Below are 20760 nucleotides of genomic sequence, written 5' to 3' on the forward strand. Positions count from 1 at the left end.
CAATGGAAAGGTCAGTGTTTTTTAAGTAAATCCAGCCCAGAATGGTGTGATGGAGAACTCTCATTATGAAAATGATTACGACTACATGCTATAATAACAGGCTATTTTATAATGGTTTGGTTGGATGTCTTATGGCAGTATTCTCCCTTGCATTCATTAAGCTCACCATCAAATTGGTCTTTGCAATCTGGTCGGAGATCGGTCAGACCCTTGCTCCCAAGCCAGTCTCGTGAAGGAGCCGGCATATTGATCTTAAGCTGAAATTTACGACTCGACTGGTCTATTGACAAGGGCTGGAGGGAGGGAGAGAGCAATTCCTATATTTACTAATAACCCGATGTCAATGTGAACTTCAGAACATATAGAAGGATTACCAGGATTTTTCCGACGGGGGAAAAAAACCTGATTTTGTCTTGTTGTTATTGATTAAGCAACGGGATGTTTGGTGTCGATGGCATAGGTCCACCACGATGAATATTCACGGATGTTGATGTGCGGAAATTCATGATTGTACCAGTCTTGTATGATTACATTTCAAGCCACTGGATCGTGACGAGGTGTCGCCAATTTTGAAATGAACATTTTAGTGGACGTGCAGGTCGGGGGTGAGTTGATGATCATTCTTCAAATCAGTGTCTGTCCATACATGACTCCATTTGTCCACAGCTTGGATCAATGTGTCACTGATATAATAGACATGGTTTTCAAGATGACGATGCTGTCAGAAATAGGATTGGTTATGTAATGAACTTTTAGAAATCAATATCATTTTGAAAAAGGTCAAACAGAGGGGTTGCCAATGACAGCCTACAAAATGATTAACTTTCATTGGATATTTCATAAATTGTGATTTTTATGAGGTATCATTATTCAAATTTGATAGAGAATGATATGAAGTGGTAATTTGGGATAATGCGGGGCCTTGAGTAGGAATATTGGATGCTGAACTCAAATGTCAAATGGGTATTGAGTTGGGTTATAAGACTAGGTGAACTGGTTTGACTTTGTTTTTATGATTTTATGGCAAACTATTTGTCTATATTGTTTGTCCCCTTGAGCGTAGAAGCATGACTATATATGGGAGAAAACTGCCACCATTATGGGTCAGCAGTTTGATCGTGTTGAAGGTTACTGCCATGTTTCAAAGGGTGGTATATTATTAGCTATGTGGGTGGATGTTTTGCATAGTGAATGTTACAAACGTGTCCTGAGATTGTGATGGTACATTGTTTTCAAATTGCTTGTATATGGGCAGTTTAGATTAGACATTTATTATAGGTTACAGGGTTAATGTGTAAGGATGAGAAATAGATTGTAAGGGATTCCATGGCATATGTATGGCTAATCAAGCAATTTGTTTTGTGTAGATTTGCAGCCCGTGAACATCCGGGGTAGAATAGGTCTTCAGCAACCCATGCTTGCCGTAAAAGGCGACTGTGCTTGTTGTAAGAGGCATGGTCAGGCTCGCTGACTTGGTTGATGCATGTCATCGATCCCAATTGTATGGATCGATGCTCATGATGTCCATCACTGGATTGTCTGGTCCAGATTCGATTATTTACAGACCGCCGTCCTATAGCTGGAATATTGCTGAGTGCGGTGTTAACAAACAAACAAATTGTGTAGATTTACACAGCGTGCACATCTGTGTGTAGGTTTAAGCCTCCATAAATACCCAAAAATATTGAAGTCATTTCTTGGGTTACTGCTGAATGGATGACCAACAAGTTGGATTGCTATGTTTTACCATGTAGTGCTGACAAGTCTACTCCTGTTAGAAGCCATTGGTGCAGGTATCTGTAGATTCCATCTTAGAATTGGTCCATCATGGTTGTCACAAGAGTTGACTGTTAGATAACATGGCCAACGGACTGATAGCCCTTTGACTCCCCCAGCCACTGAACTGATTGTCCGAGACCTGAAAGAACACTTTATAGCATAGACAAAAGATGAGATCAGTTATTGCAACTCTTTCTCAGGTAATTCAGAAACAAAAGCTGATAAATATAAAAAAATAAAACTTTTATGAAATATGAGAATTAGATATAAAACAGCAACACCGGAGAATAGCCAGTGTTGATTATCCACCCAAACAGGTTCTTGTAGGCATAACAGGCAAAATAGCAATGAAAATTATATGAATGGCTTGCTAAAAATCAGTGATGACACCAGTTTAGGGTCAGTTTCACAAAACAATTGTCGCACATGCCTCTTGTATCTGATACACTTTAGTCCAAGCTTATGACATGGGAGGGGGGCACGGGTGGCCCAGTCGTCTAAGGCACCGCAATTTGCTGTGCAGAGTTGCATCCCTTCGTCACGCCAGAAACCTATGATTGTTGGTTCGAATCCCGTTTCGCCCCGATTATGTTTCTAGGTTTGTCAGCACCATACCCGTGCTCGTGGGTTTCACCAAAGTGGTAAATGTCTGAGACCTGCATCACTTCAGGTTTTCCTCCCACAATAAGCTGACACGCTGCGATAGAACTGGAATACTGTTAAAAGCCATGTAAAACCCAACTCACTCACCCACTCACTCACCCACTCACTCAATCACCCACTCACTCACTCACTCACTCACTCACTCACTCACTCACTCACTCACTCACTCACAGGATGTCTTTGTGAATAGGCCCCATGCAGACACCTGATGAAGTGACCAACCACGCATAGTGTTCAACAATACAAAGTAACATTTATAGTCCACAAGTCCTTATAATGACACCATTATAGTGTTATGAATGGCAAATTTCTGCTCGTACCAATTTCTGCTCATACCTTAACTATTGGGCAAGGCCTATTGGACTCAAGCCATTTCCTACCGCTGGTGTTGTCAGTGAAAGACAATATGGTATTTAGTAAGTATATATATGCCTACTCCAGCAACTGTGGTGCTCCCTCCGGATGCTATAGGTGGTAAGTGGTCTGTAAGGGTTGTGCGCTATATTCAATAAAGCTCATTACTGTGTAGATTGACCCTGATTAATCCCATGTGGTCTCTATCTATCCCTTGATAACAGTCTGACAATCGTGCTGATCATTTGGACTCTCATTAATGTTGAATAGTCTTTGTTGGAGTGTAGCACTCCAATCTGCAGCAATTTGAAAATGGTTGGACGTTTCCCAGGAATGTGGTCATGGGGTAAAGATGCATATGCCGGAATGACAGGAAATTGACTCATGAAGCTACTTTTAATTTCAAGTGAAACCTCATTGACTTGAAATTCAATAACTTGACATGTCACTTTATTAGGATGTGTTATCCGGTCTTCATTCATCAATATTTGACCCTATCTGACATAGATATATCGACATATTGATGGTCAGTGTCTGGAAAAACATCATGAGAGCTTGTGGCCTCAAATTACAGGGTGGTCTACCTAATTGTGTCAATCACTGTTTAGAGTTGTCTCCCTTAGCCATTCCAAGACCCACTAGATGATTGTAGGTTGAATCTAAGAATCGCCCTGGTTGTGATCTTTTCTTTGTCAGCACCAATGCTTGTAGGTATCTGATATACTTAAGTCTGACCTGTAATCTATATTCAGTTCTGATAAAATTGGATCTTTTTCCATCAACAATTTTAATGTTAGATGTGTGGAAGATGTGACTTCATTTGTGGACTTTTTATGATAATGTATACACTTTCAGAATTACTTGCCGGGTAGTCATTTATTGGTATTTCTGCAGATTCCGTGGATTGTGAGATCCTGCTGCATCCTTATGATGCAGAATCTGACGCAATATATCCCATCATGCCTCACGCAACATGGCTACAGCAATCAAACTTCAGTCAATGCATCGTGACAAATGTATTATATCTTGCGAGTTACTCAGTGAAATATGTACTTATTGATATCCTGGAACTTTCCTTCATTGAATAGTTATTAGATAGGTATGTTATTTTCTCAGTAGATAATATATGTGACCCTCCAGGAGAAAAGGGCCCTTAAATTATGGGTGCGAGGATATACACAATTGTGCTGTGACGTCATAAAGAAAGACGTTTGATGTCAGCTTCCGTAAAAATCACCATGTGTGCCGACTGTAAAAAAAATATCATATTTTTCTCTCGTTAGTTTGTAGTGTATTTAAAACATTATTTCAAAGCATTTCAGCACACATATCTACTTTCAATTAATCAGACATTATATCTGAAAACTGATTTTATTAAAATGGGAGTTATAAATGTTTCCAAATGTTTGATTCCCTGTATGTCTTTCATAAATATGAATTGAAGCTTATGAATTGTATTTTGGTGGTTCTAAGATACTGTAGTTTTAAAATAAAATAAGAAGTCAAAATGGGATTTTTCAGCCAGAAGGTCCCCTATCTCATAGTTGGTCACATTTGATGATATGGAGAAATTAAAACCTTTGATCAGATGATGTTCTTAAACATATGGAGTTGTTGAGTGAGTTATCGAAAGGAAAGAATGGTAGATTTTATTATTCTTTGTTTAAATATGTGGAATTGTCCTAGTATGGCTAGTGTTCCATAATGTGAAGTACATCGTGACAAACGGTTGCCTAAAACACAAACTACCAATCACAATCCAGTGACAGGTGAATGGCTTCATTATACAGTGCACAGACAATCACAGTTGGTGATATATATTTCAAGTGTACGTAATCAGAGGCCATCAATTCCATAAATAAATGTTTTCTGAAGAAATGTCTCCATCCTGGGCAAAGAAACACATATACCGTCCCTATCGTCATGGCTGAGACAATGTATCAATATTTCGCGATATGTCTCTGACATGTGAAGTAAAAAATGTGGTTAGATCAAGAGTATTGTTTTCCTGCTTCCAATACAAATGCTGTGGTGATTTGCTTTGTTCTGTTGTACTGTTTGTTTCAGGGATTAAATTAATGATGTATGGTTAGAGGATTTACCATCACATAGCAGAGTTGCACAGTCGGCATTTTTACCACTTTTTGACCTCTTGTGGTTAGTTGATTCTGTTTTGGTAGAATGTTGAGGTTATTCTCTAGCATTGACGTTTTACATTTAAGATGCACTGTCATATGAAGTATTAACAGAAGAACAAAAGGAATTATTTTCGTATCTGTTTAGTCTAAAAGATACTGCTGAATTTGGATGAGATGTAAAATGAGAAACACAAATTAATCTAAACTTCACTTATTTTGTCACTTGATCTCTTTATGACAGCTTATTGACAATTCCATAATTGATTGTAATCTACAAAGATTCTTGTTTTAATACTGCTTCAGTGTTAAGTCAGTCGTTCCTTCCATCGATCCAAAATGCGTGGGTTGATGCTCATGATATTAATCACTGGATTGTCTGGTCCAGACTCGATTATTTACAGACCGCCATCATATAGCTGGAATATTGCTGAGTGCGGCGTTAAACAACAAAGAAACAAATAAATAATCTTTCCTTCATCAAGATTCAGACTGCTCAAATACTTTGAAAAGGTTAAGATAAAATAGTGTTGTTGTTTTTGTTGTATTTCATGAACCATACTGCCATGTCAACCCCTAAGGAGCTGCCAAAATCCCCTACTGCAACATGATCATGAGCATGTAACTTTAAGACCAGTTATATAGTCAGGAAGATTGTTTGCTACTGGGTGGCATGGGTGGGCAGGCAGGCCGTCTAAGGCACTGAAATTCACTGTGCAGAGTTGTCTCCCCAGTAGCACCAGGATCTGTTCATGGGTTCCAATAAAGAATCATTCTCATTATTGTCCCTGGCACTTAAATGATGTCCATATTGTGGGTTTCACAAAGTGGGGCAGATCTATGACAAAGTGGGGGCCTAGTGGTTAAAGTGTTCGCTCGTCACGCCGGAGACCCGAGTTTGATTCCCGACATGGGTACAATGTGTGAAGCCCATTTCTGGTGTCCCCCACCGTGATATCGCTGGAATATTGCTAAAAGCGGAGTAAAACCATACTCACTCACTCACTATGACAAAGTGGGGCAGACAGTCACTGTTTGATGGTGATTCATGAACACATGCTTTTGATAAAGTCATCATCATACAATGAACTGAGATTTCTTATGACTATGGAAAGAGTTTTATCGCTTTTATTCACATACGATATAAACTACGTTTATAACGAACACACTCACAGTGAACTGTCTGATGTAGCGAACTATTTCTTGGTCCTGTCTGCATACATGTTGTTCATATGCTATAACGAACTACGGTTATAACAAATTAGAATTAGTGGTCCCTTTGAGTTCCTTTACTGTATAACTTTGCAAAACCATTCTTTCGTAAAACCCAAACCACTCACTCTAACCATACAAAGAGCATGAAAGTGCACATCGATGGAAGGCAAGAGGAAGCCTCAAGAAATACTATTGGTTATTTGTTCAATAAACTACATCAAATAATGAACTTGTTCAAACGACTGCCTCAGTTCTCCTCATTCGCGTGTTCGTCCACCAACCACAGTGTTCCAGCTAGGTACAGACCTGTGATCCAAGCAGAAAAACGTTGGCCTAAATACGGTTCCTGCTCTTACTTCCAATTCTATCAATCAGCAAATGGTTAGTCTGCATGACAAGACCCAAACATAAATTCAATCTCGGAAGCTCCAAGAAAGCCAAAGCACAGTGCTCTCTGACCCATTTATTGAAATAACCCAATATTTACTCACAACAACCAATGCAATGAAAAATGATCAGTTGTAGCCTGTGGAGGTATTCGATAAATTTGTTAATGTAATGCTGAAGAAGGAAGACATTGATGGTTTGATGAGATTGGTGGAAGATGTGCCATGTGCTCTTGCTTGTAGGCAATGCTGGCCCATACACTACACTTCATTAGATGATGATTAGGGGAACCTTGTCACAACTTCAGGAATGGGAGATTAGGGGAACCTTGGATGCAGATATATGTTTGCATCACTGTTAGTTTTATTTATTTATTTTTTATATTTTTTAATATTTTGTTCCCCTCTTTATTCATCTCAGCAGGTACAGCATTTATATATACATGTCATGTCAATACAATTGTGGTACATGGTATTCAAGAAATGTACATCTTTTCAAACATATAAATTCCTGCCTGTAGAGTCAACGTACTGTATCAGTGAATCACTGTATCAGTTTTAACAGTGTGGAAGGGAGGCCAAAAACTAAAACGTTTGCATAGTTACAATTTGTGAATGACATTACCTTTGTGGCATTATAATAACTAATTATCTCATGCTGCATGTGTTCAAAATGTGGCCTTAATCCTTTCCTACATTGTCTGCATATTACTTGTTTTCTTATTAAAAGTACAATATTCAATGGGTTGTTGTGTTTGCCTTGAAATCCAAACAAAATATTTTCTCTGTTTAAATCAATGGTTCCTTCCACAACAGATTTTATCCAAATACACCGTTAGTTTTATGTTGTGTTACATAATGGAGGTGAGATGTTGCTTGTATGGTTTCTGGTGTTCTGATTTGCACTTTTGCCAGTTCTTGGTTAGGAGTCAACGTTTATGACATTTACATGAAGGAACTGACAGACATGGTTCAGGGTTATGTCGAACGTTTCTGTTTTTAACTTTGATATTGATTTTGTCATTTTGTTGCAGTGAATCAATTGGTTCTTGCTAACTGGATACGGTCCAGCTCTGACATGATATGCTGCGTTTCAGTTGGAACTTGGTTTTCCAGGGTGATTAAGAACTCAGAATAAATGGACTATCCAGATGAGTTGCTACATCAGAACAGAAGTGACAGATTATTATTGAAAGAAAAAGATTTCAATGAGTTTTTGTTCAAATGTACAACTTGAATGTAAAGGCGAATCATGATGTTTGTGTCCATAGTATGTTTGGGCGGTAGGAACAGGTTTCACAGACATTTCGTCCAAATATTCAACTGTGAGTGAAATGGGGTTTTACGTCATGTTCAAGATTACTGCATTTATATGACGACATGCATGTGTCTGTGTGAGTGTGTGTGTGCCTGTGTGTCTCTGCTAGCCCACTCAGATGCCATGTTGCAGTATTTATATGACTACCCCGCTCAGACACAGTATACTGACCCCGAGCTGACCAGTCTTTGTTTTATCCCCTTAATGCCGAGAACCAGGCAGGGTAACAAAAAGTACCATCTTTTTATTTTGTCGTATGACACATGAAACCACTGTCTGTCTGCTCCTGGGCTGACACTATCCACTGGACCATGGAGGCCGTGAAATCTTCATCTTGTTACCTTGACTACCAAGTAGAAAAAACATGAACTATTTATCTATGATGCTTCTGTCCTCCATCAAAGGATGTGAAGGATGGAAGACTGTCTGCAGAATGGATCAATGATAAAGTATAGTCTGGCAGTTCACTGGATCGGAGGAAGCTAAGTCATGGGTCAGGAGAATAATAGCTGTGTAATAGCACCAGGGAAGACCTGTGTAGGGAACTTGTCTCTGTCTTTGGTAGATGTGATTTTGAAGAGTTGATATTATGAATGTATGGAAGGAAAAGTCTTGAAAGCTTTAGCTGGGGCTTAACATTGTCTGTGCACTTCGTGACATGGGCGAAGTGGTTTCAGGCACTGAACACTGCTGTGCATAGTTGTTCCCCTAGCCATGCCAAGAATCATGAAGTTCATGATGGACCAACTCATTTCTATCTATCCTAGGGGGTACGGGTGGGCCGATCTTCTAAGCTTCTAAGATCTGGGGTAGAATAGGTCTTCAGCAACCCATGCTTGCCGTAAAAGGCGACTATACTTGTCATAAGAGGCGACTAACGGGATCGGGTGGTCAGGCTCACTGACTTGGTTGATGCATGTTATCGTATTCCAATTGCGTGGATCGATGCTCACGATGTCCATTACTGGATTGTCTGGTCCAGACTCGATTATTTACAGACCGCCATCATATAGCTGGAATATTGCTGAGTGCGGTGTTAAACAACAAACAAATAAACAAACTTTTGGCAACCTTTCCCCCTAGACTAAACTGACCTATGAGATCATGACATTGCTATCTTCAGATAGGTTGAGGTATAGACCACACACATGATGCTGTCATGAGAGACAGAAGTAGGAAATGAACACAGAGGGATTCTGTTACGCATTTTTTTTTTTTGGTCAGCTTGTGTTGATAAATTTGCCCTGTGAATATGATAAACATTACACACAAATAATATTGGACGAAAGTAGTATTTGTTTTCAGGCATTGCTTACGTACATCACTATATACTGCCTTCAGATGGATGGATACATGCATTTCTGTTATATGAGTGATTCAGGGGCATGGGTGGCCCAGTCGTCTAAGGCGCCGCGATTCTCTGTGCAGAGTTGCGTCCCTTCGGCACGCCAGAAACCTATGATTGTGGGTTCGAATCACGGTTCGCCCCGATTATGTTTCTAGGTTTGTCAGCACCATACCCGTGCTCCTTGGTTTCACCAAGTGGTAAACGTCTGGGACCTGCATCACTTCAGGTTTTCCTCCCGCATTAAGCTGACACGCCGCAATATAACTGGAATACTGTTAAAAGCGGCGTTAAACCCAACTCACTCACTCACTCACTATATGAGTAAATCCTGGAGTCAGCACTATTCCAGCTTGTGACAGTGGTCTGAAAATAATCAAGCCTAGTAGAAACAAACCAGTGGTTGATGTTATGAACATGTCCAGACAGTGTCCAATGGGGCTTTACTTACTCTGACATCGACACAAAATCCACTAGCCCTTCCACATTTTGAAAAAGCTACAGCGAACAAACTTATTTTATTTTTCAGGCTAGAATTTTCAAAGGGTAAATTAACAGGAGTTTATGACTTTGAAGCATGTATGTCATGTAATTTTTTATTTGGATGGTTGAAGCCTATGGGGAGTGCACAGATCTGATTTCAACAATGCTCTCATATTTGGGTATATGATGTTGATATAGATCTGTGACATAACTTGCTGCTGTGGGAAATAGACAGGACTGTCATGCTAAACTGTGGTATATGGTGCAATAATCTGTCAATACCTAGGTGAGATGTACATTACTGCTGTACATTTGGCAGACGGCTTTCATGGCCTTCGCGGATGGGGTTTGAGATGTAGGTCAGACCGTCTGCTCAGTACTGCTAGGTGAAGGTTGGCGGGACCTTGCAGACTCACAGCTGACACCCGTGGTCATGGGTTTCACCAGAGTGGTCAAAGTCTAGGACCTTCGTCACTTCTGGTGTTCCTCCCATGGCAAGCTGACATGCTGTGATGCTCACTAATTCACTGCAGACAGACAGGGGGAATGTTCTTTGATGTAGATGATGTGGAATTACATATGATGCACTTGTGTGATGTCTACAGAAAGTTAATATGATCATGCTGTGAAAATGTCCCGTGGATGTTGTTGACTCAGGTCAATGTCAGATGAGCCACCTGTGGTATTTCTGTGTTGAGTTCTTTATGACTCAATTTTTTCTTCTAAGCTGCCACTAGTCACTGTGCATAGTTGCAGCCCTAGCCATGCCAAGAATTCTGAAGTTCATGGTGGACCAACTCATTTCTATCTATCCTAGAGAGAATAATAGCTGTGTCAATAGCACCAGGGAAGACCTGTGTAGGGAACTTGTCTCTGTCTTTGGTAGATGTGATTTTGAAGAGTTGATATTATGAATGTATGGAAGGAAAAGTCTTGAAAGCTTTAGCTGGGGCTTAACATTGTCTGTGCACTTCGTGACATGGGCGAAGTGGTTTCAGGCACTGAACACTGCTGTGCATAGTTGTTCCCCTAGCCATGCCAAGAATCATGAAGTTCATGATGGACCAACTCATTTCTATCTATCCTAGTGGGTATGGGTGGGCCGGTCTTCTAAGCTGCCACTAGTCACTGTGCAGAGTTACATCCCCTTGCCTTGTCAGGATTCACAAGTTGCGTGCTTGATTTGGAGCATGGTGGCCTGAGGTGACCCAACTTCACCATCAATGTTATATGTTTGCTGGTAATTGCTTTGATCCTGGTTTCACACTGTTGTGAAAGTGAAATATGCTGATGACCTACTTCACTTTGGGACCCGTGAAGATCCGGGGTAGAAACTAGAATAGGTCTTCAGCAACCCATGCTTGCTATAAGAGGAGATATGCTTGTCGTAAGAGGCAACAAACAGGATCAGGTGGTCAGGCTCGCTGATTTGGTTGATGCATGTCATCGTATCCCAATTGCATAGATCATTATATCAATCGCTGGATTGTCTGGTCCAGACTTGATTATTTACAGACCACAGTCATATTGCTGGAGTATTGCTAATGCGGCGTTAAACAACAAACAAACAAACAAACAAACAAATCTTAAGCGACTGTGTTAATTAAGTATGTTACAGCCTACAGGATTGGTCCGGCTTGCTGTCTTAGATGATGCATGTCATCATCTCCCAATTACGTAGATCGATGCTCATGATGTCAATCACTGGATTGTCTTGTGGAGATTTGACTATTTATAGACCCCCATCGCTTAGCTGGAATATTGCTGAGTGCTTCGTTACGCAAGAAAGAGACGAACAAACAAAACAAAAACAAACAAACAATGGCCCAAAGCACAAATTGTGTGTATAGTTGCTTCCCTTGGTAATGGTTGTATCATAATACATTCATTGTATCATGAGCACTGCCGTTATGTGCCTACTTGCATTTGGAACTTACAGATATTCGATAAATTCAGGAAAGAAACTAATGACACCTATTGACTTTCTGTAACGGAATAAGATGGCCAACATTTGCACAACATAGTATTGAAATTAACCCATCTTAATCATTGACATATGTTGGAATGACGTATAACATGCAATCAGAAAATCCAAGATGAAAATGGATGCAGTTGTGTCAATATCTTCCTCTCATAAGCTAGGGATATATGATGCCACGAGGACAGCAGTAAGGATAAGATATATGGATGAACAACTTCTTTATTATTAGGAACGATGTTTCGGTGTAGGTTCGAACTTACACCGAAACATCGTTCCTAATTGTAATAAAGAAGTGAGTGAGTGAATATTGTTGAATGACAGTCAATAGAATTACAGCAGATTTACATAGAATTACAGTAATATTCTTACTGCTGTAATTCTATTGACTGTGTCAGTCAACAATATTCACTCACTCACTATCAAGGCCACTTGGTTCATGATTCCCTTACCCTGAATATGTTTCTAGGTTTGTCAGCACCATGCCCGTGCTCGTGGGTTTCACCGAAGTGGTAAACGTCTGAGACCTGCATCACTTTGGGCTTTCCTCCCACATTAAGCTGACACGTGTGATATAACTGGAATACTGTTAAAAGCGGTGTTAAACCCAACTCACTCATGATTCCCTCATTGTACTTGAACAGCTAACACTTTGACTGCAGGCTGAATGACAGTGACAATGAAGATTCACCTCATGTCAAGCTGTACTTTATGTTGTACCTTCTGTCTTTCACGGATTTATTCAAACCATGGTTCTCTGTTTCCAGAAAAACTTCAGAAGAAATATGGTGAGCTGAGCGGAGATATTCACCTGGTGGATCTGTCGACGGGGTCTAATGGTCTGGGCCTGAGCTTGGCTGGCAATAAGGATCGGAACCTAATGAGTGCGTTTGTGGCGGGGATACAGCCAGAGAGCACTGCCGCCAAGGATGGCAGGATTACAGTCGGGGACGAACTGCTGGAGGTGAGTTTCCAGACAGCATGGGATATATAGAATATCATGGATGGTCAAAGTTTAAGGCTACATGATAAGTTTTGGTGTGAATATACAGTCAAACCTCTTTATGTCGAACTTGGAAGTGTCGAATTCCTGGTTTTCTCAAACTCGTTTGGGAGTCCACAGTATCCAAATTAAGCATAAAATTCCCCAAACATTTTCCCAGGTTCCAGTTCCCCACAGCAATACAGCTGGACTATGGCCTACTGAGGTGTAAAACAACGCTCCATCTCTCTCTCATGGAATGTGTTTTCTCTCAAGAGGATGCATGTTTAGTTTCTAATTGTAACATTTGCAATTAAAACTTCCCCAGTAGTCTCTAGGGGCAACTTTTTAGTGACTTCCTCTTTTGGCATTTCACTGAGAAAAACACATGCCAATTACTAAACCAGGCTTACCTTTGACATTCATATAAACACTCCACACGAGCACCAATTGGATTTGAAATTCTCTTCAGCAAAATATTTTGAATCCAATTACCTAACTGCCTAAAAAAACGAAACGTTCATTGTCAGTAAATGTAAGGAAATCATTAGGAGAAGCAAATGTAGAACATATTGGCTCTATTTCCAAGTCGGGAGTCGTCCGCTGTGTGTAAAGTGATTAGTCTGACGGAGCTATGTGGGATGTGAAGTGTTGGGGCAATATCACGCCTCCCAGTTAATATTGGAATTCATTGCCTTCACACCTCTTTGGCTGGGCTTTTTAGTCCAACTTGTTGTGTTGGGCACAATGATTAGTTCATGTCACACGTTATCATTGTAGCCGTAGTTAGTCCTGTCCTTCTCCAGGTGGAAGGAATTGATTAGCGAATAGATTAGGTGATTGAGTATCAAATCTGTGATGTGAGAGAGGACTAAGTTGTGGTGAACTTTGATGAGGAAAAGTTTCAACTGAGAGCCTGATTTGTTTGTAAGAGGGTGTTTTGAGAAAGTGTGGTCCACTTTCTCGGGAGAGAGCTGTTTATATATCCCTGATCACTCTCTGTATGAAGGTGTTTTGAGAAAGTGTGGTCCACTTTCTGGGGAGAGAGCTGTTTATATATCCCTGATCACTGTTTTGTATTGGTACTCACTCATCACACAGAGACAGGGTTGTGAGATAAAACATTGGGGGGAGGGGGGGGGAAGTTAACCAACAAGATGGAGATGACTTCCTCCACCCACACACCCTGTATACACTCCCCACCCTACACTCCCTGCGCCCCCACCCCTCTAAACCCACCAGTGTGGATGCCCAATTGTCCTGACTTGTCGTATATCAGAAACAGATTACTGTTGGCATATGGATTGTTAGTTCTGATGTCCAGAGCTGGTTTGTCTGGTCTGGTTTGAGTGGATTACCTGTATGCCCATACTGCACTCTGTTTCTGTTCACATTAAGGCAATGGCATACTGCAACTAGCTGTTGTAATACTTTCAGACTCATTACTGTCAATTCAGTATGAATTTTGGCATACATGTTCAATCCCGTTCAACCCTGAGAGCAAATACAAATATGACTAAAAAATGCCACATGTTATTGAGTGTTCCAAACTTAGAGAGAAGTGGTTTAGAAAGACGGCATGCACTTTGCATAATCATATTTAAGAGAATCCATCAATTTGCTTTGAGTGGCCTCTGAAATATAATCTTCTTAAATTTTCAGATATCACGTTTCTATCTTATGTTTTGTAGGTGAATGGTCAAGTCCTACATGGGCGGAGTCACTTGAATGCCTCTGCCATCATCAAGGGCATCAAGACATCTGCAGTCAAGATTGTCCTCCTCAGGTAAATGAAAACTTTCATCATTGAAGACCTGTTAAGATTCTGGACAGGATTGGGGTCAAGCTCTGCTTGTACCCATGACTTGTATTCCAGTGGGGATTCCAGGGCAGAATAGGTCCACAGTGCCACTTGCTTGTATTCCAGTGGGGATTCCAGGGCAGAATAGGTCCACAGTGCCACTTGCTTGTATTCCAGTTGGTATTCCAGGGCAGAATATGTCCACAGTGCCACTTGCTTGTATTCCAGTGGGGATTCCAGGGCAGAATATGTCCACAGTGCCACTTGCTTGTATTCCAGTGGGGATTCCAGGGCAGAATGGGTCCACAGTGCCACTTGCTTGTATTCCAGTGGGGATTCCAGGGCAGAATATGTCCACAGTGCCACTTGCTTGTATTCCAGTGGGGATTCCAGGGCAGAATAGGTCCACAGTGCCACTTGCTTGTATTCCAGTGGGGATTCCAGGGCAGAATGGGTCCACAGTGCCACTTGCTTGTATTCCAGTTGGTATTCCAGGGCAGAATATGTCCACAGTGCCACTTGCTTGTATTCCAGTGGGGATTCCAGGGCAGAATAGGTCCACAGTGCCACATGCTTGTATTCCAGTGGGGATTCCATCGCAGAATGGGTCCACAGTGCCACTTGCTTGTATTCCAGTAGGGATTCCAGGGCAGAATATGTCCACAGTGCCACTTGCTTGTATTCCAGTAGGGATTCCAGGGCAGAAAAGGTCCACAGTGCCACTTGCTTGTATTCCAGTGGGGATTCCAGAGCAGAATAGGTCCACAGTGCCACTTGCTTGTATTCCAGTGGGGAATCCAGGGCAGAATAGGTCCACAGTGCCACTTGCTTGTATTCCAGTGGGGATTCCAGGGCAGAATATGTCCACAGTGCCACTTGCTTGTATTCCAGTGGGGATTCCAGGGCAGAATATGTCCACAGTGCCACTTGCTTGTATTCCAGTGGGGATTCCAGGGCAGAATAGGTCCACAGTGCCACTTGCTTGTATTCCAGTGGGGATTCCAGGGCAGAATATGTCCACAGTGCCACTTGCTTGTATTCCAGTGGGGATTCCAGGGCAGAATATGTCCACAGTGCCACTTGCTTGTATTCCAGTGGGGATTCCAGGGCAGAATAGGTCTATAGTGCCACTTGCTTGTATTCCAGTGGGAATAGTGGGGCAGAATAGGTCCACAGTGCCACTTGCTTGTATTCCAGTTGGTATTCCAGGGCAGAATAGGTCCACAGTGCCACTTGCTTGTATTTCAGTGGGGATTCCAGGGCAGAATAGGTCCACAGTGCCACTTGCTTGTATTCCAGTAGGGATTCCAGGGCAGAATAGGTCCACAGTGCCACTTGCTTGTATTCCAGTGGGGATTCCAGGGCAGAATATGTCCACAGTGCCACTTGCTTGTATTTCAGTGGGGATTCCAGGGCAGAATAGGTCCACAGTGCCACTTGCTTGTATTCCAGTGGGGATTCCAGGGCAGAATATGTCCACAGTGCCACTTGCTTGTATTTCAGTGGGGATTCCAGGGCAGAATAGGTCCACAGTGCCACTTGCTTGTATTCCAGTAGGGATTCCAGGGCAGAATAGGTCCACAGTGCCACTTGCTTGTATTTCAGTGGGGATTCCAGGGCAGAATAGGTCCACAGTGCCACTTGCTTGTATTTCAGTGGGGATTCCAGGGCAGAATATGTCCACAGTGCCACTTGCTTGTATTCCAGTGGGGATTCCAAGGCAGAATATGTCCACAGTGCCACTTGCTTGTATTCCAGTGGGGATTCCAGGGCAGAATAGGTCCACAGTGCCACTTGCTTGTATTCCAGTGGGGATTCCAGGGCAGAATATGTCCACAGTGCCACTTGCTTGTATTCCAGTGGGGATTCCAGGGCAGAATATGTCCACAGTGCCACGTGCTTGTATTCCAGTGGGGATTCCAGGGCAGAATAGGTCCACAGTGCCACTTGCTTGTATTCCAGTGGGGATTCCAGGGCAGAATAGGTCCACAGTGCCACTTGCTTGTATTTCAGTGGGGATTCCAGGGCAGAATATGTCCACAGTGCCACTTGCTTGTATTCCAGTGGGGATTCCAGGGCAGAATAGGTCCACAGTGCCACTTGCTTGTATTCCAGTGGGGATTCCAGGGCAGAATAGGTCCACAGTGCCACTTGCTTGTATTCCAGTGGGGATTCCAGGGCAGAATATGTCCCTAGAAACCCATGCTTGTATTTAAGTGGTGATACTGGGGCCAAATAGTCTCTAGTATACCATGGTTGTTTTAACAGCCAACTACTGCAATGAATGTAAAATTAATTATGTGTCATTCTTACATATTTGGCATGATTTTTGAATGCAAAGTGCTGACATTTTTTTGTCAAATCCGAAAACGATGTGACATGTAGGTGTATAATGTGACATTTTATTTCAGACGAGAGAACTACCAGCTTCACATGGCTATCAAGCCGCTACGTCTGGGACCCATCATCCACACAGAGGTAAGTCCTGCCTTGTGTCGAGGTCAGTGTGAAGGTCAGAGATTGGTGTTGAGATCAGTGACTTGTGCTGAGGTCAGAGACAAAGAAACAAGCAAAATAGGTATCAAGTGGTCAAAATGTCTGCTTGATGTTAGAAATTAATGGATGGATGACCATGAAGAAGATAGTCGCAATGGTGCTTCCTGAGAATGAGATTGAGGAAGAACCAAGACATTTCTGTTTATGATTTTATATTTATTTGATTCATTATATTTTTATCTCTAATGCTTAATTATACTCTGTGCTTAGATTATGGTCTATCAACACAGACAGTGTACAAAGTTGAGAATTTTGTTTTAGTGATCAGTCAACTAACAAGATTCAGTGTCTTTGCCCCCTTTTCTTCTGTAGTGGATGGTTTGTAAAATGTCCGTTCTGAAGTCTGGTCGCTGCCATTGAGCTTGTTTACCCAAATCCTGTCCTGCATATTCTGAAGTTACTGTGACATTGCCCAATTTGAAATTCAAATTATGGAATATTAGACCCTGAGACATTTGTCTTTTAGAAGATTAGATGGAGGACATTTATCATTTCAACCCGAGCATATAAAAAAACTTGATATTCATAAGGCAATAGACGGAGATGGCCCAAACATTGCATGGAGGCTTCTCCAGCATCATCTGTGTCATATTCAGCCACACACGCCAATCAATAGCAATGTTAAAAGCTCAGCCTGCCGTGGATCAAATACCTATTTCATTAACTGAATGTCTAGACGAAACCAAATGACATGGGTCATGGGAGCCAAAGAACAAAATCTGATTAGGCCACTTTGGTGTTGGGGTATTAGGGGAAAAGTAGATTGATTGTTAGGAGTGAGTGAATGTGGAAATACACAGGCAGCTGTACTACTATGTGTGAACTGTGATGTAATCAAGTCTGGTCCAGACAAACTAGTGGTTGATGATGTGAGCATCATTAGAATTTTGGAAAGTTTATTTGATTAATTTGATAATTGGTGACCAAATTGAGGATCAGTTTGACACAATGTTCCTGTGAATGGATAGTACTTGACTACAATCACCTGGGTGAAGCAGCCATTAACCATGTCCTAAGTGAGTCATGCTCTGAATGATGACTGTTTAGCGTGGTCCTGTCAATATTACGTCACACAGGCTACTTTGATATAGTGTAATTCCCTGTTTGGGCTTCCAGGGCAGAAAGGGTCCTCAGTATGACCTGCTAATTAAAGGTGTTGACTAATGAAAATTGGATGGTTACAGTATGGTATATTTTCTGTCATCTTGCCCAGACATAATAAAAACATGACCTATGAGGATCTGGGGTAGAATAGGTCTTCAGCAACCCATGCTTGCCGTAAAAGGCGACTATGCTTGTCGTAAAAGGGGAGTAATTGGATCGGATGGTCAGGCTCAGTGACTTGGTTGATACATGTCATCGTATCCCAGTTGCATAGATTTATGCTCAGAATGTCAGTCACTGGATTGTCTGGCACAGACTCTATTATATACAGACCGCCTTCATATTGCTGGAATATTGCTGAGTGCAGCGTTAAGACAACAAACAAACAAATAATGGAATTGTAGACTAGTTTATCTGGCATTATGCTGACTTTGGCCTCACTCACTCATCATAGCTGTGATATTGCTGACGACAGCACTGAACCTCACTCACTCACTCACTCACAGTCTGATTGAACAGGTTCAGCTCTAAGCATGGCTACTTGTATGGAGCTAGTTGAAGATATTCCTGCCCAATGATCAGCGAAGATGTTAAAATATTACTAATGTCAAAATGTCTATTGTGACAGGAACACGTGGAATCAGCCACTTCCCCAAAGCCGACACCCAATCGGGCACCTGTTCCTACAGCAACGGGTACGACGCCTCACAAGGAGCCCCCAAAAGAGGACCACAAACCTCTTGATATTGTAAATACTGTCACACTTCAGAAGGTATGTTATTAAGTGTTTGATTAGCATGCAAGAAGTTGGTGAGTAGATACGAAAACAAACAACTTTTTGGATGACAACTACGGGTATATTTTGCATCAGTGATGATTTGATGTAGATTCTTACAGCTTGAGAGCGATATAAGAATCTTCATTGAAATGTTTTGCTAATGCTAAAAAAACAACAAGTTGTCATACATGAAGTTGTACGTTTTCTGAGGTATGTTTTTTTCACACTTCAGAAGGTATGGTATCGTATGTGATTTAATGGAACAAATTTCAAATTAAACCTGTAGTAAAAACAAGAAAGCAAAATATGTGGCGGCACAAATTGAAATATATTTGTTGATTTATCATTTCTCTGCTTCTCTGAAACTTAAGTAAATCTCTTTACAATCTGTGATTATAGGGACCTCAAGGTCTTGGTTTCGGCATAGTGGAAGAAACTCGAGATGGCCGCCATGGAATCTATGTCCGCAGTGTAACGCCAGGGGGCGCTGCAGCAAAGGTTGGTATATGTTACATGTGCTTGTTATTTAAAACACGGATTGGGTGGGTACTGGGTAGACATCGTTATTTGTCAGCACCTGGGAGGATCATGATGACCTTGTTGATTTTGTGACACTATACTGATAGTGGATCAATGTGTTTGTGTGGGGTGCCACTCGTGGGGCAGGATACGCTCACCTTTTCACGAAAACACCTGTTTTAATCACTGTTTAGTAGTCATGATAGTGATTCTTAAACATGCTCATGATGCCGTGGGGTGGTTGGGTACCCTAGTGGTTAAAGCGTTTGCTCATCACGACGAAGACCCGAGTTGGAATCCCGACATGGGTACAATGTGTGAAGCCCATTTCTGGTGTCCCCCGCCGTGATATTGCTGGAATATTGCTAAAAGCGGCGTAAAACCATACTCGCTCACGAACGAACGAACAAACGAACGAACGAACGAACGAACGACGTGGTCAGAACTGTACAATGGAAAGGGTCTTGTTGCTTCTGTTTATATTGGCATAGCTGGATAAAGCCTCTCACGGAGCTTGGCTCCTGAGACCAGATTGCCTTGCAAAGCAACAATCGCTTACAAGCGATGTACAGAGATTCGTCTTACAATGGGGCATTAATTTTCAGCCGCTAGCAATTGTATCAATCGCTGACTGATGTCGCTTCGTTCTCAAATGGAACAAGAAATTGTTGACTGGATCAACTGGAAAACGGGCAAAGGCTGCTAACATTGCACCATCCTCAGTCTGCTCAACATCTTCAACGTAGTCATAACTTCTCTTCCATTACATTCACATCCATAAAATGGTACTTGACCTAAAGAGTAACTTTACTCACAACCATAAAAAGATACTTGACCTAAACTAGGCAATCCCAGGAAAATTGGTTATTCACGGATTAGAAAAAGGGGTTTAAAATATAATACCCAAGTTTAGCGCAGTGACACCAGTAGTGAGTCAGTACAAGGTCAAATTTTCCCATAATTAACTACTGAGTACCAACAACTACCCAGTAACAGAGCGACCCGTGAAAGTTCTTGTTGCGATCCCTAGCGATAGATACTTTGATAGCGTCACGGTTCTTAAACAAGAAACGCTAACCTCAGTGAAGACCCCTTGCTACCAGGGAGAGCAGTTTTGCCTTGTGAGCTAACTCACTCAATCACTTGTATATTGTAGGATGGACAGCTGACAGTTGGAGACCAGATCATGGAAGTTGGAGATAAATCATTAAATGGCGTACATTACGATAAGGTGAGAAGCGACGTTCTGTTCCTACAGCTGCTGAAAAATACGTTCTAGCATATTCTGCTCAGACTCTAAAGCTACTCAAACCTTTCAGTGTCATGTTGTCTTGATACAAGGGTTGACTGTTATGTTCTGGGCC

The 20760-nt window shown here is 41.6% G+C and overlaps 1 protein-coding gene across 1 annotated transcript in view; it reads left to right on the plus strand.

Moving 5' to 3' along the window:
- The window catches only part of LOC124134560 (multiple PDZ domain protein-like), a 314294-nt gene that overhangs the window by 273437 nt on the left and 20097 nt on the right, over positions 1-20760 (plus strand). The window contains exons 30-35 of the mRNA XM_048393058.1: positions 12424-12620; positions 14330-14424; positions 16851-16917; positions 18728-18871; positions 19277-19375; positions 20553-20627. Coding sequence (XP_048249015.1) covers positions 12424-12620; positions 14330-14424; positions 16851-16917; positions 18728-18871; positions 19277-19375; positions 20553-20627 — 677 coding nt within the window. The remainder of the gene's footprint in view (positions 1-12423; positions 12621-14329; positions 14425-16850; positions 16918-18727; positions 18872-19276; positions 19376-20552; positions 20628-20760) is intronic.

The sequence above is a fragment of the Haliotis rufescens genome, unplaced genomic scaffold (assembly GCF_023055435.1).
Source record: "Haliotis rufescens isolate VD_foot unplaced genomic scaffold, xgHalRufe1.0.p SCAF_112, whole genome shotgun sequence".
NCBI lineage: Eukaryota > Metazoa > Mollusca > Gastropoda > Lepetellida > Haliotidae > Haliotis > Haliotis rufescens.